We start from the raw sequence: 20,941 nt of genomic DNA on the forward strand, positions 1-20,941 counted from the left end.
GAAAAAAAAAATTGAGGTATAAAATTGAAAATAGAGGGTGGTAATAAGTAAAGGCTAAAATGAAATTTTAAAAAATTTAAGTATTATTAAAACGTATTTTTTTTTAATTAATCATGAAATTGTAAAAAAATAATTAACGGAAAAAAACAGAAAAAGAAAAACCCTCAATTGCCGACTCTCCGACGTTTCGAAGCAGAAACTCAAACCGCGAAAAATTGAATCCAGCTCAACTTTCTTCAAAGTTCGAAGTAAAATGGTGCGAATAAGCCAATCGCTTCTGAAGGAAGCGGGCTCTGGTCTCACCAAAACTCTCTCTGAGATCCTGGTCTGCCCTCTCTCCAAACAACCTCTAAGGTGATGGTTCCATTTGAATTCATCATTTTCCTTCATTCTCCTCAATCTGTTATGCATAATTTGGTTTCTTGTCTGTTTTGATCGTTAGGTATTGCGAGGCGTCGAATTCTCTAATCAGCGATACGATTCGTGTTTCTTTCCCTGTAAGTACATCAACACTCGGCTTGAATTGTGTAAAAATATGAATTCCAGTATAATTCTTCGCCTATGGCCATTTTCTGTTTTCATTCTGTCTTTCCTTTTCGATACTAGCTCTCGGTTCATTTTTTTAGATCATCTAGAATGCGTAGCTGTTATTCGACTTGCTAGCGAAAGCTCACATTAACTCTTGAGTCATATTAAGACCTACCTACTGGTAGATCGTAGATCAAGACATTCCTTGGTTTCATTAGTTTAATGAAGTATTTCTCAGTTTTTCTGGATTAGGTAGTAAAAATGGCTGTGGGAACCAGAAAGTAGTGTTCAAACCCTCCCCTCATCCGTGGAGTTAGGTTGTAGGTCATGTGCCTGTTTCTATTGTATGTTGTAATTTTACTCATGGTTGTGTTAGATAAGGGGCGGAGTTCCTTGCTTGGTGCCAAAGGAAGGAACGATAATCGAAACTGACGATGGATTGAAAGGTGAGGATACCGTCGAGATTCCTCGAGAAAAATGAGCTATGCTTGTTTGGGAGCGGAAGACAATTTTTATTTCTTGAGCTGAATAGTGAGAATAGATGTCAACATAATGGCACTACACCTGTGTGTTTATGCTTGGAAGTTTCCACTTTAGAATGATTTGAATGGTCTCATTTCCTGAAAATTTCTGGCGTTGCCCAATAAAATAGTCAGATCAGACTACTTGTCCATCTTTCTTTTGTACTCTTTTCTAGAGTTTGTGGTAGTTAAACAGAATATCAAATTTTTTCTGCTTAAAACTTTTGGGCTTGTGTTGAATTGTCTGAGGGTGAATCGTTTCTTTAGCTTTTACTCACATGGAAGGCATCGTTGGATGTTCATCTCTTTAGTTCTTGGAAAATAAACTTTTGTGTTCCTCTATAAAGTCAACCATGATCTGCTTTACATTGTTCTGTTTGGGTTAGGATGCACGCCAGTTTAGTAAACATCGGGTTGTTCTATGTAAAAAACACGGTGTGTATTGTATGGAACATGCTAAGGACAACGAAATTATTACTTGTTTATAGTTGATTACATGTTCGGTATGAATGTACATGGTTCACCACAGGAAATATTTTTAGTTTATCTTGCATGTTTATCATAATCACAATTATGATGAAGAAAGTGCATTCAATATTCAATAGTAATCAACTCAACGATAATTAATACGTACTCTCTCGGGGTCGGAAGTTCAAATCTTCATGCCCACTTGTTAGCATCCTTAAATGGTTGTTCACTAGTTGTTCCAAAATCTCATAAGCCTTCAATTTGGTCTTATGTTTTTAAGTTGGACACCATTTCTCCAGATATTTTTATCTTTCTTTAGGTCCTATCTTAGGAGCACTTGCATATCCTTTTATGAGGACGCTGGCATATCTCAATCATGTTTCCTTTATGAAATGGTTATCATTTTTATCAAGTTAGCCGATGGGGTATAGCAGCTTGTGTGCTCCTGGCATTTGACACTATAACTTGAAAGGTCAAGTGTAGTAATCTTGTTTAGGTGCAGCCACTTTGTCTTTGAAATTTGAGGGTCTCCTTTCTCAATCTAACTACCATTCCTCAAACAAAATAACCCCCTATTAAAGCACTATAATCAATTATCCTTCTTACCGTTAACTGAATGGAGTGCAGGACGATATTCTCCTCCTGCTATAACTTCATTGTCCTCGGATTGTTTCCAGGTATCAAAGATGCATTATCATGTGGGGGATGTTATTGATTCATATTTTATGAAGAGGGCCAAGGAGGAAGGTTGTGAAACTTCGGCACATCCAACCTTGGATGATGCTGCTATCGAGAGGGAGTGGTGTTCTGTGTGTTTTTCAAACGTAATGGAGAGAAAGGTAGCACAAATTCTTCCTTGCCAGCACGAGTTTCACAAGATATGCGTCGAGAGGTGGTTCCATGAATGCCAGAATCAGAAAACTTGCCCAATTTGTCAATTCTGGGTGCGAGATGAAGATTGTCAACCAACAGAAGTGCTTACGGAGGAGATGGTAATATGGTCCACATCTTTACATGTTATTGATTACTAAACTGAACTGAAAGTTCTCATCTATTTCCTTAGGTACCTAATAACCTTAGAACCTTAGAGAGGGAGACAGAGAGAGTTCATGCAACAAAACAATGGTTTGTGTTACATACGCTAAAATAACTCCATAATGTCCTTTGGTATTGTATAGGTAAAAGGCAAATTGTACTTAGTTTGGTAAGCAATTAAATGTACAGCCCCAATCTTCCTTGTAAATCATATAAACCTTATAAGTTTTTCACAATTGTTTTAGATGTAATTTTGGGAGCAATGTACTTCCCAATCTTGGTTTTAGACGTGAAGTTTTAGGTTCTTGAGAAAAACATTTCTTCCTTGTAAAGCTCTATCCCTGGTTATCGGCTTGTCCTAGAGGAAAATCTACACAATATACTCAAACTCAAAACCATTGCATTAGTAGAATAGAGAAAAAAAAGGGGTTCAAGGGAATGAACGAAGCCACAAAAATTTGGGAGAAATGCAGCACTATTAACTGGTATTGCAAATTCCCATTTTCATAAATACTTGTTCCAAACCGTATCAATAAAATAAAGATATCTCGAGCAAAATAATATCAACCTCCGAAGTTCCTAATGCAGCATTTAAAGTTGGAAGGTATTTATAGAGCAAATGACAGGGAAAGTTTCCTAAAATACAATAACAAAAGCTGGAAAGAAGAACCTTCAAGGTAGAAGAACGGCAGTTGCAACCCAGCCTCCACAATATCCAACAAAAGCCAACCAACCTCTCTTGATTCACCTTGCAGAAACAAAAGCCAAACCTTCTGGTTCTTACTCGAACCATCGTGTTCTCTCATCTTAGAACTCAAAGTACTCTAACCCCAAAGATGTAAAGAAAAAACAAGCTGAGGGGCTGCAATGGGGAAGCAAATCAAAATTCTCCACATTAAGTAACATGCCATCATCATCACCAAAAACTAAAATCACAACAAAAAAGAACATGAACTTGAGAAACACAAGTCATGCCAGCCAGCCAACAGCAGCCCACAAAACCATAAATGCATCCCTCCACCACAAAAGGAACTTCTGTCATAGTTTTTTTTTTTTTTTTTTTTTTTTTTTTTAAGTTTAAAAGTTTTAGTTTTTTCCTTTTTCTTTTTAAAATTGTTTCTCTTCTATAACTTCAGTTTACCAATTTACTTGGCATCAAGAGAAGAGAATTTTAGTTGTGCAAACCGTGTCGCTAACATCTCCTCACTTAATCTCTACACCCACATCTAGTTTTCCTTCAAAAGGGCATGGGTTCACAGCACAAACTTGGTCTAACTCCTTTCAGACGATGAACAATCCGGGCCAGCCTTGGTATTTACTTGGCCTGGACGATCATCACCACATGGTTGTGCCTCAACGTGACCACCACCCTGTCCACCTTCAGAGTCCCTACGATTAATATTCTCTAGTGCAATACCTTGAACACCAGCTGCCAACATATCCTGATTGGAACTTACTGGGCTTAATGGGGCTGCAATATTAGGAACTTGACCAGGTCGAATAATCCATCTATCATAATCATTTCGCCTCCTTAATTTATCTCCCTACGAGGAAAAGGAAAAAAAAAAAAAAACAGTAGTAGTTTATATATACGAGAATAAGAGAAACATGATTGTAAATTTTCCGTCTATTCCTATTCCTATTCCTACTATTACTATTACATTTTAAGGATGCCAAACTACCTAACTTTCAGTGTTTTTTCCCAACTTAGATGAGAAAATATAGTACTCCAAGACCCATTAAAATCTCCAGTTACAGTTAGAGGAAAAGGGTTGTTCAGGAGCTGATGTCTACTGACCTTTACTTCCACAAGAGTAGATGATTGCAATGCATCCAATATAGTTTGGATATTTTCAGTCAGACGTTTAACCTACAAAAGAGTTTTGAAATGACATACTCTTGAAGGATAAGAACAATATATGCACTCTGATCATCAGAATTATTCATATTAACTTCCATTATAAGCAACATGATTTGGAAATCTAAAAAGAGGAAATGCCTATCTGCTGACAAAAGAAATTAACAGAAGTCATTCTTCACAATTATCTCAGAAAGCATAGAACCACCAACCTTGCAGTCATACATGCAAGTACATTTTTAAGGAAAAGAACTGCTTTCATCAAGGAGAATGGAAGTACAAATGAAAGAAAGGCATTTATTATGATGGAGAATGGAACCACCAATCATTAAGAATTTTCACCCACACAGTGAAAACAGAATGAGACAGAACCTTGCCTAATACCTCATCCAAACATCCCAATCGACATGTTCTTAAAGATGATAAGTAGATAGTGAGGTCTATAATAACCCTCAACTTCATCTAACATATAGGTCGTGTAGGCCTTCCGCATTCTCTTAATAAAGTATTAGAAATGAATTTTTCAAGACTCGTCAAGAAGCCAATCCTAAAACCCTCAATGTCGATTATAATCATGATCGAGTCAACTTGACCCATATGGCAATATCTCATAATAACATTGAACATCCTGAGAAAATCACTCTTAAAAATGTTCCACCACTCACATTTAAATGCAATATCATCAAATATCTAGAACTCTACGAGTACAATTAGGGGATACCTAGAACTCAATGAGAGTATTGATAGGTGATATCTTGAGAATACTAGTATAATATTAGTAACTGCATAGTGGTTGTTAGTTAGGAAGACTTGGTTATAAATAGGGAAGTTAGGGATGTTATGCAGAGAGGTTAATTTTGGAGATAGCACAAAGTGGGACTTGGGAGAGACATAGCCCTCTCAAAAGGCTATGATATAGCAATAACAATTCTACATTGTGTTTCTTGTTATTGGGATCCTAGATCCTAAGAAACTCATCACTTCCCAATGTCAACATTTGCATTCATATCCTACCAAACATGTCTTGACATAAAATTCTTGAAAAATAAAACATGCATAACATATTTAACCAATGCTGTCTGGCAATGCTCATATTCCACAAACCCAAAAAATGTGGTGGCGCACATAATGAAACATGGTTTATTAAATGAAGGAAAAATGACATAACAACCTATAAGAAAGCAATAAAATATTAACACCTATTGTGAGATCCTCCATCGGTTGGAGAGGGGAACAAAACATTCCTTCTAAGGGTGTGGAAACCTCTCCCTAATGGACACATTTTAAAACCTTGAGGGGAAAACCTAAAAGGAAAATCCAAAGAGGACAATATATGTGCTAGCGGTGGGCTTGGACAGTTACAAATGATATCAGAGCTAGATGGGGCAGTGTGCCAACAAGGACGATAGGCCCCCAAGGGGGTGGATTGTGAGATCTCATATTAGTTGGATAGGGGAAGAAAGCATTCCTTAAGGGTGTGGAAATCTCTCCCTAGTGGATGCATTTTAAAATCTTGAGGGGAAGCCCAGAAAGAAAAGCCCAAAGAACACAATATGGGCTTTGGCGGTTACATCCATACTTGATTAATCATACATTACAGCTATATAAAATTTTGAACTCCTAGTGCCATCAAACACAAAACCTGTTCTAGGTGCCAAAACTATGCTGCTATAAATTGATGTCGTTAATCAGATAAATTTGTATCTCAAATCATAACCAATATTTTAACTGTGCAGCTATTTCAGTTCTCCACTGATGCTATTTTCTTCAATCCTTCGCTGTACGTGGTTCTTTGTTGCCTTTTTTTTTTTTTTTTGGACATGTCATTGACACTGTTAATAAATCAAATAAGTCTAGAGGCAAAGAGTTCCAAGAACGATTCCACAAGTTTCAATGGCAGGACTTTTCTTTAAAACAGTTTCACATGCACGCACAGAGTGAGAAAACATTACAAAAACAAATTTTCCAAGAAATTATTAACAGAGAAAAACATGCAAAAGACAGGGCATGAGGCAGAAAAATACCAGGACAATGAAGGTCATCCTGTCATAATCGTCAAGAAAAAAATTAATTATGCATTCTTGTTGTAATCGTGAAAGCAACTCACCTTGCTGAAGGTTGCTATTAGTCTAACTGGAACCCAGCCATCTTCATCCATTTTCTGCCTCAAGAAAGTGTCTTTTACTAAATTTTCACCACTGCAGTTCACAAATATAAGGTGCAATCACCACTAAAATGTCCTCAAAGTTCTAACACTAGACAAGGATCATAGGAAAAAGTAGAAAGCTATCACATCAAATATACCTAAAGTAGTATTCTATTTGACTCACTATCATAGCGTACAACTGAGGATCTGGGCCATGAAAAAACATTGCATTGGGTGGAATTGGAGCGACAAAAGGTACACCTCGAAGAGCCTCTGGAGGAGGGGGAGGAGGAGGAGGAGGAGGAGGACCAATATACACCACTGGAGGTACAAAATCTACAAAAAAAAAAAAATTCATGGATTAAACAAGTTCACATGAGAAAAACCAAGAATCCTCAGAAAAATGTAGAGCCTACCAGGGAAGGGTAGGGGACCCCCAATAGGCCTCATTGTTGGAGAAGAAATAAAGCCAGTGGTATTAGGAGGTGGAGGTGGAGGTGGTCTAATAAACCTGTGAACCACTCTATGAGGTTGTGCATTAAAATTTCGGTTTGAATTCCAATCTTGATTTCCTCGATCGTGATCATGCCTAGAACTATAGTTATGATGATGAGAATTATCACCACGTGGATGTGAACCACCACCACGACTCCGAAATGAACTACTACGTGGTTGTTGATGACCATGATCATTATGTGATTGTGATGATATAAATGCAGTTCTCTGTGTCTGATCCCTCGAAGAACTGTTAGGAGCTGGGTCGATTACAGGACTTGAAGGAGCAGACTGCTGAGAGAGGGCACTGTTATATGAACTATTTGAACCATTGCGCCTCATCGATTTCTGCCGCGAAGTTATTGGATGAGTAAGAGTTGAATCAGGATTAGGACTAACGTCATTATTACCTTCTTTGTTTGATGATGATGATGACGAAGTTTCAGTCCCCTATGTGCAAAAGGGAAAAAAAAAAAGAAAAAAAAAATTAGTAAAGTATCCCTTAATTCGACATATAACGAATAACTAATGTAGTGAAAATTCTAGCTATCCCCTGTCCGACACATTTTTTTATTGATTTCTTAACCTGTTTGAGCATCGGCGTAAAATATCCCACCACAAGCCGGTTAATGTTTCTCAGCGTATCCAAGGTACTCATGAAGTTCATTCAAAATTAAACATTATTTTCCGCATACATACTAATTTTAGAAACAATTGCTTGAATCTATTCATAAACATATCACCTTTTTGTTCGAAAAACAGAAAACATTAGCTTAATCATGGAGATAAATTGCAGAAGTTTAAGCATTTTTTCCTGCAAACAAACTAAATGTATCCTTTTCATAAAGTTGAAGAACATACCTGCGCGCCAGCGTATCCATCACCTAAACTTTTAATTGAATCCGAAGATGATTTAGGTGTGCCCTTGGCAGATTCCGACAAAGCGGGCCAAGACACAGCCCCCATGACAGGCCCAGCCTCGGTTCCATTAGCGAGTTTGTTCCACGCTGGCTTCTTTCCGGCATTGGCGGACGATCCATTCCCGCCATCGTAACACTCACCCACTGGTTCTTCAGACGAAGAAGAAGAAGTAAATGTTACAGGTTCAACAACAGTAGTCGGAGATACAGGTGATGAAACAGCCGTCGCGGTGTCTAGTTCACCGCGAACAATCTGGTTCCAAGGAGAAGACACTGTGCGCCCACCAGAGCGACGTGATGATGATTTGGGGCTGCTGCTATTACTCTGTCCAGAATTACGAGAAGAATGATCGGCACTCGATGCCGTCACCGAATCAGCATCAGGTAAAGTAGAAGCAGCCATCGCAAATTAGTAATTAGGGTTTCTTTCAGACGGCAGTAAGTAGCTTGATCGACGGCAAACAGGACAAAGGGAAACAAAATTAAGCAACAGAATCAAAAGCAAATTACTTCCTTCTTTCAAGAGTTCATGAACAAAAGGAGTCGGAAAATTCTCCTCTGAAGGATTTCCAAAAGCTTGAAGGATCGGATCGCAGAGAGAAAAGGAAAAGAGGCGTAGGTCAGTTGGAGAGTGGGAAGAGGGACTAAGAAACAGACGGTTTCTCTGTCTCTAAAAATGTTTCTCGCTGTCCTTCGGATGCCTTTGCCAGGGTTAGTTCATGGTAACTTATGAAATTACTTTAATGCCCTCACTTCCCCGCGTGCGCGCGCCAGGATGGGCTTTCACGGCTCTGGCCCATATGGAAATAAATCTTTCCATTTTAATTATTTATTGTAAACAATATATTGTATTTTCGTTGGGAAATTATTTTCTTTTTGTTTCCTTTTTTGATAAAAATATTTCAATATTTTTTTTTATATAAAATAAAATAAAAATATGACTTATATTTACTGTCATATTAAACTATATAAATAAAATTTATTTTTTAAAAAATTTGTATTTCAATAGCGCTTTAAACAACTTATAGTCATGCTTACCACATTATTTAATTTTGATTTAAAGATATTTGGAATAAAATGTGCTACAATTGAGAATCTTATACTTTCCAATAAAAAGCCGTGCCTATACAAAAAGAATGGAAACAAAATAAATAAAATAAAATAAAAATGAATGACTAAGATTCCTTTTATATATATATATATATATATAATTTTCAGGAGTTAAAAGCCAATTTTAACAAATTAAATAGATTAAGAAAGAAAATTAATATTTAGAATATATATATATATATATTTAATCCTTTTTTCGTTTAGTAAACAGTAATATTTTATCCTTTTTTCGTTTAATATGGCTTCAAATGGAATTAAAGTGAAAAATTATAATGCTATCCGAGTAATCATATTGAATAAAAAAAATTAAAATTCCCACTGAGTACACTTTAATACTTGTACATTTAAAACAAAAAATAACAATAATAGAAACGTTAAACACTGAGAGAGAATAATTCCTAATTAGATAATAATAATAACAAATAATAAAATAACAAGTAATTCCGATGGAAAGAAAATTAAATATTTCTAAAAGAAAATATTGCTATAAGTATCATTGGAAAATTAAGCTCCCAACAAATCAGCAATTCGAGAGATGAAAAAAAATTATGAGATCTCACCGATTCGAGAAGGAAACTAAGCTAGGTCCCAATAGAAATGGATTGTAAGATCGAAAACAAAACATTTTTTATGAAAGTATAAAAACTTTTCCTGAACCTTCTAAAAACATTCTTTACGAGTACAAATTTTTTTTTCTAGGAAACAAAAATACTTTTTCCTAACAGACGCATTTTAAAAACTTTTCTCAGGCAGACTGTTTTAAACATTTTAAACATTTTGAGCGAAAGCTTGAAAGAGAATGTCCAAAGAGAACAGTATCAGATAGCAATAGGCTTGAAAGAGAACAATATCAACTAGTAATAGGCTTGAAAGAGAATAATATCAGCTAGCAATAAGCTTGAACGGTTACCGAACAAATGTCCCAGGGATAAAGCAACCAAATTTTCAGTAAAGATGCAGAGAATTTTGTACATAAAAATGCAGGTTTCCTGAGCCCAATCTTGAAAGAAGAAGGTTCCAAAAAAAAAAAAAAAAAAAAAAAAAAAAAAAAAAAAAAAAAAAAAAAAAAAAAAAAAAAAAAAAAAAAGGTTGAGAAAAAGAATAGACTCAAAAGAAAGAGAGATGGAAAATAAAGTTCATAACAAGATGCGCCAACCACAAGCTGTATACACAGACGGGCACATTTTATGCAGTTAAGTATTCAAAAAGTTACAAGTACCATATGCAAAGTTATTCCATTTGACATCATCATTTATAGAGCAAACCATAAGAAGTCTTGGAAAAAAAGGGAGAAAAGAAAAAGAGAAAAAGGAAAAAGGCCTTCATGATGGAGCAGCAGCTGCAACCAGCATCCAAAGAAGGTCAGTCTCTCTAAATTGACAATGAAGAAAGATCAGCCAGCATTTTTACTTCCTTTGCAGAACCATTTTTACTTGTCTTCTCCCAGATGACTCAAGGTTTTCTGCCTCCAAGGATGGATATCTAACCAACTGAGGGGCACCACCGTGGGGAAGCATATCAAGATTCTCCATGGTTGAGTACATATCATCACCAAGGAGGAGAACAAAAAGGAAATAAATTCAAGTAACAAACGTCGCCGATAAAAGAAAATGTTCAGTATTTTGTAACTTCTAAGAGTTGTTTCACTTTTTTACCATCATTTTGCCTCCTTATTCGTCATAGTTTGCCTCCTTTGCCGAACCACACGAGAGAAAAAAGATTCATCGTGCATCAAGAAGGCCTCCATATTTAACAGAAACCAGTTTCATAACTTATCTCCTTAGTCTCTACTACCCATATCTACGTTTTTTTTTTTCGTCCTCATAAAGACATGGGCATCAGCATGTACAAGGTTAATTCCTTGCCGAGAAGGAGCGATCCCAACCTGTCCCAATATTTGGCTTGCCTGTACCTGGCAGCTGTGACTGGGTATTAAAATTCCGAGGTGATCTACTTTGCAGAGTTTCGACATAAAAATCACCCCGGCCTTCCGTATTGCTACCGTTATTAGTCTCTAACGTGATACTCTGAACACCAGCAGCCAGCATATCTTGACTGGAGTTTGCTGGGTTTAATGGGGCAACGACATTAGAAGTTTGAGTTGAAGGGAGCATTATCCATCTACTATAATCATTTCGCCTCCTTACCTTATCCCCCTAAGAAACAGTAATTCAAATACAAAATCAGAGAATGATACGAGCCTTTACTTTCTTTTATCTTGTTACACTGAGCATGCAAACTTCTTAAAGCACCCGAGGGGCTCAATTACCCATTTTCAGGATGTGTTTTGACAAATTTAATTCTACAAAATTGGACCAAATCACCAGATACTTGAAGAGGCCACTCAAACCTCCCAATTATATACATGATTAAAATTCATTTACCCCTCCTACCACCCGCACACACACAAATAATAATAATAAATAATTAAATAATAACACCCCACAGTGAATAACTAAATAAATTGAGAATCCATGACTAACCTGTACTTCCACCACAGTAGATATCATCCTCAAAGCATCCAATATCACTGGGATATTGTCAGTAAGTGCTCGAACCTGCAAAAAAGTCAAAAATGATATAAAATCCCTGCAGGAGTGTATGCATCCTCATTCACACAATAAGCTCAAACACTTTTGTGATAAGCATCCTCATTTCACACTCGACCAATCCATAAGATGCATCAAAAGAAACTATTTGATTTTTTTTTCCAGGAAAGGGTAAGAAATTTATAGCAGCAAAAGAACAAAAGAGACAGCCTAAGGGCCTAGGGTAAGGGAAACCATAACGAAGCCTCATAACTAGTGTGCATTAACAACCCCATCTAACATACTTACAGAGAACGTTCAATCCTAACTTCAGATATATACGCTCACATGTCACAGCTGCACCTTCGAAATATAAATTTGCAAAACAGAAAAAAAGAAAAATCTACACGCTTCATTAAAGTAATGGATCAGCCTCACATTGAACCTTCATGGGAGGTGGCTGACTAAAAATAGAGAATTTATTATTTGGGTGCTCGGTCGCTTAGGTACTTCTTCATCTCAGTCATTGTTCAGGTACCTCACCAAGACTTTGAAGCTATTTGGCAACCCACGTTGGCACCACCTTAAAAAATGGAAAACACAAACTTTGTGGCTGGCTTCGCTAATGACTCTTATTTGGAAGTTTGAATTGGAGAGGAATAGAAAAATATTTTAAAAATCTTCTAGATGATTTGAACTATAACCATTCAAGCCCACCGCTAGCAGATATTGTCCTCTTTGGGCTTTCCCTCAAGGTTTTAAAACGCGTCTGCTAGGAAGAGGTTTCCACACGCTTACAAGGAAAGTTTCGTTCCTCTCTCCAACCAATGTGGAATCTCACAATCTAGCCTCCATAGGGGCCCAGCGTCCTCCTTAGCACATCGCCTGATGTCTGGTTTTGATACCATTTCTTGATTTGGGCATGTCATCCTTGCACAAGGGTCATGCTAATCTTCTCTGTATCAAGGACAATATCTGTTAGCCAGGATTGGGTTGTTACATAAACTTCGGGACTACGTAAATTCTTGAGTTCTTGGTGTACCCTATCCTAAATTCTTTTGTAATTAGGATTTAGGCCAATCATAGTAAGTTTGTTGTACTCTCCCTTGACAAGTACGTCCCACTCCATACCATTCGTATATTATAGAAAATAGTGTTCCTTCTCAAAAAAAAAAAAAAAAAAAGGTGTTGCAAAGCAATCCCCAATTCCCAGGATCCCTAAAAACTATGGCAATAATATTGATAAGATAAGAATGAAGACAAGCCTCATAAAATGATGGGAACATAAAAAGGAGAAAATGTTAAAAGCCAACAGCAAAGAGATAACAATTACATCACGTTTAACACAGGCAAATTTTTATGGATAAATGTACAATTCGGTTCACTGCTCAAGTTAGATTGAGATAGTTCCTAATAAAATGAAGCTTCTTCAAGCTCCGAGTGCTCATTTTCACTAAAGTAAACTAAGTTGCTGCGTTGAAAAATAAATGAATATTTGTTGTGCTACTTAATTAAGCCTCAAATTGGATCGCCCTAGAGTCTAGATAGACTTCTCACATTATCCAAAACTATCTTTAATAATACAAATAAAAGGATGTCCTTATGAACTCATGGTGGTACTAGATGGTTGGGATGATTCCTTCCCCCCTCCCTATTGCAATTCCTCTTTTGGTGGAATATACTAAACTGTTTCCTATAAAAAGAAAAAGAACAAAACTAATAAATAAACAAACCAGTATTAGCCCTGGGTTTTCCTTTTTCATCCTAATAAGAAACATGAAACATCAATAACAATTTCAAGATAACTTCTAAATTAAAACAACATTCTAATTATTAACTTATAAGCACAGGAATGATGGCTGAACTAAGCAACAGACTTTCTTGTATCCTATGGATTATTGCTTTTTAGTAAATCACATCTACTCAAGAAGTAGAGGCTAAGAGAGACCCATAACAGGAAAATGAGCACCATACTATTATTCAAGAATAATGAAAATTTGGGTTATGTACAGTAAATAATAAATAATAAAATAGTAGAAATGATGTACTTATCATAATAAATGATAAAATAGTAGAAAGGATGTAATTATCATCAGGAATATGAACAATAAATAGAAATTGAACAAAAAAAAAACTCAGCTCTCGGCTCCCTTAATTTACCCACCATTTTAAAGCCTGCTACTAAATGAATTGGAACCCATCCATCTTCATCCATGTTCCCTCTCAAGAAAGTATCCTTTATTAAGTTCTTACCACTGCAATTAACAAATTTAAAGTGATGCTGTTAAAATTATTTCAAAATGCCAATACAAGACAAGGATGATAGAAAAATATAAATTTAGTAATCTGGTAAACATATATGACATGAAAAACACCTGAAGTAGTATTCTATTTGATGGACTATCTTAGCATATAACTGAGGATCTGAAGTAGGGTAAAACACGGCATTAGGTGGCATTGGAGCCATAAAAGGTACACCTCTAAGGGCCTCTTGAGGAGAAGCTGCGACATATACCACTGGAGGTCCAAATTCTGCAAATAGATTCAAGCTTGAACAAGTTCACATGATAAAAACCATAAGCCTCATAAAAATAAGGTGGAATTTACCATGAAAAGGTATGGGACCCCCAAGAGGCCTCATAGATGAAGGAATAAACGTGGCAGTACTAGGAGGTGGTGGAGGCCTTATATATCTTTGAATACCTCTCTGAGACTGTCCATAATTTTGATGGGGATTCCAATCATGGTTTCCATGATCTTGATCACGCCTAGAACCATGACTGTGCTGGTGAAAACTATCACCACGTGGGTAACCAGACCCACGACTCCTAAAGTTACGTTGATGTTGATAATTATGATCATTGTGTGATTGTGAGGCAAATGAACTCCTTTGAATGTGGTCCTTCGACGATGGATTATTTGGAGTAGTATCAATTATAGAACCTGAAATTGTCGACTGTTGAGAGGCACCACCACTGTATGAATTGCCAACACCACTACGCTTCATTGGCTTCTGACGATGAGTTGGGTTTGGATTCGGATTCGGATTCAGAATAGGGCTTGCAGTACTAAATTCTTTATGTGGTGAGGATGATGGATTACCTATCCCCTGGTTACAAAATGAAGAGAGATATATGAAAGTTTGATGTTATTAATGATATGTATGAGCAAAAATTACTGAAACAACAATCAATTATCAATAAACTTATTCCCCGTTTGTAAAAAACACTAAAAAAGAATAGCAGATAACCATGCATGTCTTTGTTCGAAACATAGTGAATTGACCAAATGAAGAACGCATTACAAAGAATAAAAAAAGGTGGCAGAGTTAACATCGTCTAGCTTAATCGATAATGTCAAATATTTCTAATTGCTACTACCTTCAATCAACAAGCAAAGAATACCATAAGCTTACTTCTACGACCCTTTTACCCTAACTCTAACTTCTTCCCCAAGTAAACATATCCGAGCCTGTCCACTGTCTTTGATCCATAACGAAAACAACAAATAGGATGGCCGAGATACGGAAGTGGATCATTCAAAACAGAACATATTCTGGATTCCAAATAAAAATAAATAAAAAAACATTGTAAATGATCGCGTAGATGGAAAGACTGCTGCAGTTAAAAAAATAGTCTGAGCAACTGAATATTTAGACTTTAAGCACGCATCATTAGTTAACAAGACTGACTAAAAACTACGCTACAAAATGAAGGGTCAGAACCTGGCATGCAGGGCCAACAGATCCATCAGCTGAGCCTTTCGGCGATTCCAAAGACGATTTGATTGAGAACCGAGTAGACTCCGATAAGGCTGGCCAAGATACAGCACCCATAACAGGCCCTACCTTCGCAGCCCCATTAGACAGCTTATTCCAGGCGGGCTTATTTCCCGCATTGGATTGTGACTCATTCCCACTCTCTGATATCTCTCCAACAGGTTCTTCCGCAGCTAAAGAAGAAGGCGAAGGAGAACACGGTTCGACAATAGCCGTCGTAGATGTCATATTCGATGGAGAAGCCGAAACAACGGCTGGGATTTCCAACTCACCACGCACAATCTGAGTCCACGGCGACGACACTGGGCGAGTGGCGCGGCGAGGTTTAGGGCTGCTTATATTTTGGTCGGAGTTACGAGAATGGTGGGCTCCGGTTGCCGTTGCAGGGTTGTCATCAGGTAGATTAGGAGCAGCCATAAGAATGAACGGCAAACAAGAAGAAAAACACCGCGAGTTGGGGTTTTCTCAGCCCGAAGTCCGTTGATCGACGAACAGAAGGAGTAAATGTACTAAAGCAATCAAGAAATTTCCCTCCAGTTAAAAAACAGCAATCAGGAGACAAAACGAAGGGAATCCTAAATGTGAAGAGTTTCCAAAAGTTTCAGCAATCAGATCACAGAAAGAGAAAGAGAAAGAGAGAGACGAGAACGAAGGCCATGCCGGAGAGCAGGGGAGCGGGCTCAGAACCAGAAATCTCTCTCTCTCTCTCTCTCTTGGTTGCTTCCCACTAGAAACTCTTCAGGATACCTTGCCCTGGCTGGTTTATGTGCATACAATTACGATAATGCCCTCATCTGCTATTTTGTCCTTGCGCTATCGTGCCCCTATTTGGCCTCCATTCGACTTCCCTCGGCCCAATTCGATCGACCAATATTAGGTTTGTGAATTGTCTCTTTTATCCTTACTCTTAAATACAGTAATTTTCTTTTTTATTTATTACCGTAAGAAAATGTATATTATTGTAACAACAATAATAATAATAATAATAATAATAATAATAATAATAATAATAATAATAATAAATTTAGAGTTAAATTTACTATATTCCATTAAATTAATCAATATGAGACTGACTCGCAATAATTCTCAACGATTTAACGATTTATATGTCTTAACCAATTTAAATATTATATATTATACTTAAGTTGATATCATCGTCCTAAATTTTATAGAGAATCATGTTTAAACAAATAACAGAAAATAATAAAAATATGATGTATTTATTTAAAAATTAAATATATTTTGATTGACATATTTAAGAAATTAAATGATTTTAATAATTAAGAGAAACAAATCTCAAACATAATATCACATATTATACGAAAATTTTAAATAAAATTAACAATATGATTAACTATATATATATATATATTTTGTAAAACAACACGGTAGTCAAAATATAAATTTTTAAATATTAATAGATTTGTTTATTTTATTGTTATGTTTTTATTAATGATTTTAAAATCAATATATGTTTTGAAAAAAATAAAGTTATTCATATATTATTTAAATTTATTAAATTTTAATTAATACATATATAATCAACCCCTTTTACTATATTAACTATTTATTTATAAAATTTATTATTCTAATTAATCTATACTTTATTTTCAATAATTAAATTAAAATACATTTCGTCGGCGATCGCCGGGAGCAGGCATGGACGACGGTAATTCCGACAGATCGGCCGTTCCCGCCATGATGACTATTATTTCGTCACGTTTTCAAAGACGACACTCTAAATCCGGTCTCCTCCATTTCTATCACTGAGGTTTACGATGCTCGCCTTCTACTTTTTTCTTAGAAATTTCGGTGGACGGAGAAACTTTCAAATCAATGTGTAACTGCGATGAAACTGCAGAATAGTCAATAGCTATGTTAATTGGAGAACCAATAGTCAATGTAAGTTTTAGTTGCTTTGCCTGAAAATGTAAGTTTCATTTCATGCGCCAATAGTCAATAGCTATGTTAATTGGAGCACCATGGGCAGTTAGATGCTTGATCTGAGGCTGATTCTTCAATCTTCAGGTGCTGAATAAATGTTAGGGCCGTAGAATCAAATTGGGAGTCGATTGCCTCTCTACTTTTGCATCTCTGTTTATCGAATTAAAATGTGCTGAAACTTGAGTTTGATGTTTGTCGGGAAGCATTTGATGATCCCTGTTCTTCCGTGGCCGTTCTTCTCCAAAGTTCACTGGTAGGTCAGTTTCTATAACAATCTACCACAAACGCAGGTAACTTGATAATTGATAATATTTTCTTACATGATGGGAAAGAAGGGGAAATTAGCAGTGCTGGTCACGATGGTTTTGACTGTGACTATTATCATTATTATCATTGTTTTCTACCTTTACCAATTCATTGATATTCAAACTGTGTTGTGGGTACCATCCCATTGAGTTCTTGATGGTCACATGGGTATTGAAGTGTGAAAAGCTTGTTGATGGCTTTGTCTTCATGCTATATCGAAGAAGCATCAAAGCTGCATCAATTGGCTGAGATTGTTCTCAATGGGAACCCAGTCAAGGTAACAAAATGCATTTATTAATAAGCAGAAAGTTTTTTTTTCTCTCTTAGCACACCATTTAATAATATTTGACCAGTTGATGGAAGATTTTATATCTTAATATGTTGAGTTATACTCAGTTTGACACACATGGAAGTTATATATTTCCGTTCCCGGTCTGTTTTAGGTGTTCTTGTAATTTTAAGTCCAATGGCATATGGTTGAAATTTTGAGTGAACCATTTTGAAAACCAGTGCATTCGTGCAAGTTGAAACTTTAATTATGCATAACTTGTATGGAATGAAATACCTGATTCTGGGAGTTCAACTACATATATATGAACATGAGATATTGTGCATTACAAACCATCAATTAGCTTACAGTTTTGATTTCATCCTTTCGAGGATGCATCTGTTATCCCTTTGCATAATTGTGGGTCCTTAACGCGGAGTTGGACAATATTTATCGCCGTCCCCTGAGGCAGTGGCATGCGAAATTGCCGGCAGGTGTCAGCTGAAATAATAAACGTTGTTACTGTTCTTCATCTGCCGACAAATCTGCCGGGAGAGGGGGGATGGGAGTTGAATCAAGAGTAATTTGGTTGTTGTTTTGTTGTTGCCAAATCTATGATTATATTACTTTTAGGACTTGCTTATTAACTTCTTACCTGTCCGGGTTTTCTGCACAAATTTTGATTGTTTTTAGGTGTCTTGAGCTGTAACGAAGTAGCTTATATCTGAATCCTATTAGATTCTTATCCATAAAGTTCAGTTATGTAGGTAGTGGAGGCATCACAATAAAGGGAACTTTATCTCTAATTGGAGACATGTGAGAATAAAGGCAAAAATAAAGGCATTCCATTAGTGGAAATATATGAGAACACATTTGTACTGTGATTTCAACAGTACTGAATACAAGCTAGCTATGGGTACTTTACTCCCATTGCAAACAAAACACACACAGCTATTAGGAGTAGCTCTTAGTTCACTGCCCTACAATTCTTCCTGATCTCTTGACCTCCAGTGATGCTACTCATCTTGATCATAGAATTAACAAATGCACGGTTAAAAGCTTCCTTTGAGCTTGCAAACTTATAAACAAGATTCTTGGTCTTAGGAAAGTTTAGCAAAGCTTGGTCAGAAGAAAACAGGGCCTTCTTTTGAAGTATCAGTCTATAATAATTGTTGTCAAATGTGGTTGAAGAAGTATCCATGTAAGCACCAGCATTTTTAGCCTTGTTGTTTACTGGGCATGTGTTTCTTAGACTTGCTGCAAAGGACGGATTCATTTCAGGGTCGACGTTGCTGGCTGGACAGAAGTTGCGAATTCTACCTTCAAAGGATGAGCAATGAGCAAATCCCAAGGTGTGTGCTCCTGCATCATATAACATTGACAATGTTTATGGTTTACAACAATATCTCTATTAGTTTACCTTTCTCTTTTCTTTAATAATTGTGGTATTTTACACTGAATATTCTCTGATTCTTTTGAAAAATGTATATACATATTGTGCCAAACTGCTGACGTTGTGTTAGTACTTAAAATTTTCATCCTGAGTTTGTATTTTTATGTGGTTTACCTGAAAGAGCCACTAGGTCGTCCAAGGATAATCCCCTTTGGGAGAAGCTTTGTTGCAGCTGAGAAATGTTGAAGCTTGGAGATGGCAATTGTATTGTTTCACTAACCTTTGATATCCTTCCATCCTTTCTCCCTTTGGGAACATCCCATGTTGGGCCTCCAGACTGTAAGACATTCACACACAAAATTATACCATTTTACAGAGATAAATGTGTTGGACTAAGGAAAAAGATCATTTGAATTATATGGCTTCTTACAAGCACAACTGCATCCCTTGCAGCTAGAGCCACAATATCAGCACAAGAGACAACACCGGGGCAATAGGATTCCAGTTCTTTCTTTGCGTTGTCGATCACGAAAAACGAGTGCAAAGACAAATTAGGAGGCCCATCTTTCTCAGCTTTGTTGTTCCCTACTGAATTCAGCAGTACAGATGCATCACAGCCCTTCACCCAAGCAAACAAAACCAGGTTAGTTTTGTCAAACACATAGAAGTTTAAACGTGTTGAGAATTCTGAAGAGAGTACCCTTATAAAACAGTCATGAAAGTGCATCCGGAGGAGTCCCGCAGGGACAGTCTTGTCTTTGTAAGCTGCACTCTTGACAGCTTTATTAACGATGAAGTCAACACCTGGACATGTCTTCTCGTAGTAGTCTAAGCTCAGTGAACTCCCCGAAGGCAAAACAGACAGCAAAAGCATTGCAAAGTGTGAGAATACCACAGCAAATGAGGCCATGACCTACAAATATAGGTACGAAAGCTACACTCTTATCTTCGCTCTTATCTTAGTAAACAAAGCAATTCTTGGTCCATTACCGTTAAGATGGTGTGTTATTTATAGGAAATGAAAGGTGATAGAAGAGTTGCAATACAAAGCCGTGACATGATAGCGGCCCCAGACGTTGAACAAATGCAAATAATGACGAAGTGATTCTGAAGCAATGCTGATCCAACAACATGCACGACACTGGCTGCTGTTGCTCCTTGAACCTTCAACTTTCGGACTTAGGGAGTGGGACAACATCATGCCAAAATTTTGGTAATAATTATGTTTGCTTTGAATGAAAGATCTGGAAACCCAAATAGGTTATACCCTCCTCTTGTTGCTATTGGCATCTTGGTTGGTCCCCAATTTGGTGCTCTTTAACGAACGCGGTTGTGGAAACTGTTATTTGGATAGATTGCCATTCTTTCACAAAGCTAATGAGTTTCCTTTACTTCAAAAGGTAGCTCGAGAGGCCAGGATTTCTTCGTTTACAAAGTAAAAGGTATGCTACAGTTCCCTTTAGAGTCCAATGCTGCACCCTTTTATTAAAGTGAAATATTGTATTCATTGTTTTTTCTCTATTATTTGTAATTTATCATATTTCTCTATTCTTTAAATGATTCTTTTGGGTGCAATAGTTTCAGAAAACATTTACATTCATTTTTTTTAAGCCAAAGTTTGAAATATTTGTATTTGAGATAGA

General features: G+C 36.6%; 4 protein-coding genes, 1 long non-coding RNA gene and 1 pseudogene across 10 annotated transcripts; 2 read left to right on the forward strand and 4 right to left on the reverse strand.

Moving 5' to 3' along the window:
- The first annotated feature begins 138 nt into the window (after positions 1 to 138).
- On the forward strand, positions 139 to 2,571 carry LOC111477769 (UPF0434 protein ERGA_CDS_01260-like). Of its 2 annotated transcripts, none has more exons than XM_023121653.1 (3): positions 139 to 354; positions 443 to 497; positions 2,195 to 2,571. In XM_023121653.1, the coding sequence occupies exons 1-3, from the start codon at positions 254 to 256 to the stop codon at positions 2,546 to 2,548; spliced, it is 510 nt and encodes a 169-aa protein (XP_022977421.1). In that variant the 5' UTR covers positions 139 to 253; the 3' UTR covers positions 2,549 to 2,571. The 2 variants fall into 2 exon arrangements, with proteins under 2 accessions (XP_022977421.1, XP_022977422.1); XM_023121654.1 differs by lacking the exon at positions 2,195 to 2,571 and adding an exon at positions 905 to 1,210.
- A 420-nt stretch (positions 2,572 to 2,991) lies between these two features.
- LOC111477768 (la-related protein 1C-like) lies at positions 2,992 to 8,672 on the reverse strand. The gene is made up of 6 exons (XM_023121652.1): positions 7,913 to 8,672; positions 6,973 to 7,501; positions 6,715 to 6,892; positions 6,518 to 6,608; positions 4,351 to 4,422; positions 2,992 to 4,096 (listed from the first exon to the last, which is right to left on the reverse strand). Exons 1-6 carry the CDS (start codon positions 8,372 to 8,374, stop codon positions 3,824 to 3,826), a joined length of 1,605 nt encoding a protein of 534 aa, XP_022977420.1. The 5' UTR covers positions 8,375 to 8,672; the 3' UTR covers positions 2,992 to 3,823.
- Positions 8,673 to 10,199: 1,527 nt separating this feature from the next.
- On the reverse strand, positions 10,200 to 16,126 carry LOC111477969 (la-related protein 1C-like). The gene is made up of 6 exons (XM_023121994.1): positions 15,334 to 16,126; positions 14,217 to 14,718; positions 13,985 to 14,141; positions 13,774 to 13,864; positions 11,565 to 11,639; positions 10,200 to 11,237 (listed from the first exon to the last, which is right to left on the reverse strand). The coding sequence occupies exons 1-6, from the start codon at positions 15,802 to 15,804 to the stop codon at positions 10,935 to 10,937; spliced, it is 1,599 nt and encodes a 532-aa protein (XP_022977762.1). The 5' UTR covers positions 15,805 to 16,126; the 3' UTR covers positions 10,200 to 10,934.
- LOC111478899 lies at positions 12,503 to 12,575 on the reverse strand (annotated as a pseudogene).
- Positions 16,127 to 17,204: 1,078 nt separating the features above from the next.
- Positions 17,205 to 20,774, forward strand: LOC111478740. 4 transcript variants are annotated; one of them, XR_002717542.1, is made up of 8 exons: positions 17,243 to 17,317; positions 17,416 to 17,914; positions 19,158 to 19,257; positions 19,480 to 19,637; positions 19,752 to 19,941; positions 20,012 to 20,223; positions 20,314 to 20,511; positions 20,699 to 20,774. It is a non-coding gene; the product is annotated as an uncharacterized LOC111478740 (long non-coding RNA). The 4 variants fall into 4 exon arrangements; XR_002717540.1 differs by lacking the exon at positions 20,699 to 20,774 and having other exon boundaries at positions 17,205 to 17,289; positions 20,314 to 20,667; XR_002717541.1 differs by lacking the exon at positions 20,699 to 20,774 and having other exon boundaries at positions 17,241 to 17,317; positions 19,489 to 19,637; positions 20,314 to 20,667.
- On the reverse strand, positions 18,729 to 20,284 carry LOC111478738 (peroxidase 64-like). Of its 2 annotated transcripts, XM_023123170.1 has the most exons (4): positions 19,999 to 20,282; positions 19,729 to 19,917; positions 19,473 to 19,635; positions 18,729 to 19,267 (listed from the first exon to the last, which is right to left on the reverse strand). In XM_023123170.1, exons 1-4 carry the CDS (start codon positions 20,206 to 20,208, stop codon positions 18,873 to 18,875), a joined length of 957 nt encoding a protein of 318 aa, XP_022978938.1. In that variant the 5' UTR covers positions 20,209 to 20,282; the 3' UTR covers positions 18,729 to 18,872. The 2 variants fall into 2 exon arrangements, with proteins under 2 accessions (XP_022978938.1, XP_022978937.1); XM_023123169.1 differs by having other exon boundaries at positions 19,729 to 20,284.
- Positions 20,775 to 20,941: the final 167 nt, after the last annotated feature.

The sequence above is a fragment of the Cucurbita maxima genome, unplaced genomic scaffold (genome assembly GCF_002738345.1).
Source record: "Cucurbita maxima cultivar Rimu unplaced genomic scaffold, Cmax_1.0 Cma_Scf00004, whole genome shotgun sequence".
NCBI lineage: Eukaryota > Viridiplantae > Streptophyta > Magnoliopsida > Cucurbitales > Cucurbitaceae > Cucurbita > Cucurbita maxima.

What these genes read in the sequence shown, in the direction of transcription:
- LOC111478738 (XM_023123169.1), bottom strand. Translation starts at nt 20,208, where the DNA reads ATGGCCTCATTTGCTGTGGTATTCTCACACTTTGCAATGCTTTTGCTG. An exon ending in CAAGGGATGCAGTTGTGCTT is followed by an intron (nt 19,636 to 19,728) that starts GTAAGAAGCCAT and finishes AATGTCTTACAG; the next exon opens with TCTGGAGGCCCAACATGGGA. An exon ending in CGACCTAGTGGCTCTTTCAG is followed by an intron (nt 19,268 to 19,472) that starts GTAAACCACATA and finishes TATATGATGCAG; the next exon opens with GAGCACACACCTTGGGATTT.
- LOC111477969 (XM_023121994.1), bottom strand. Translation starts at nt 15,804, where the DNA reads ATGGCTGCTCCTAATCTACCTGATGACAACCCTGCAACGGCAACCGGA. An exon ending in GGGTCCCATACCTTTTCATG is followed by an intron (nt 14,142 to 14,216) that starts GTAAATTCCACC and finishes ATCTATTTGCAG; the next exon opens with AATTTGGACCTCCAGTGGTA. An exon ending in CAAATAGAATACTACTTCAG is followed by an intron (nt 13,865 to 13,984) that starts GTGTTTTTCATG and finishes TGTTAATTGCAG; the next exon opens with TGGTAAGAACTTAATAAAGG.
- LOC111477769 (XM_023121653.1), top strand. Translation starts at nt 254, where the DNA reads ATGGTGCGAATAAGCCAATCGCTTCTGAAGGAAGCGGGCTCTGGTCTC. An exon ending in CTCTCCAAACAACCTCTAAG is followed by an intron (nt 355 to 442) that starts GTGATGGTTCCA and finishes TTTGATCGTTAG; the next exon opens with GTATTGCGAGGCGTCGAATT. An exon ending in CGATTCGTGTTTCTTTCCCT is followed by an intron (nt 498 to 2,194) that starts GTAAGTACATCA and finishes GATTGTTTCCAG; the next exon opens with GTATCAAAGATGCATTATCA.
- LOC111477768 (XM_023121652.1), bottom strand. Translation starts at nt 8,374, where the DNA reads ATGGCTGCTTCTACTTTACCTGATGCTGATTCGGTGACGGCATCGAGT. An exon ending in CAAATAGAATACTACTTTAG is followed by an intron (nt 6,609 to 6,714) that starts GTATATTTGATG and finishes TGTGAACTGCAG; the next exon opens with TGGTGAAAATTTAGTAAAAG. An exon ending in CTACTCTTGTGGAAGTAAAG is followed by an intron (nt 4,097 to 4,350) that starts GTCAGTAGACAT and finishes TTTTCCTCGTAG; the next exon opens with GGAGATAAATTAAGGAGGCG.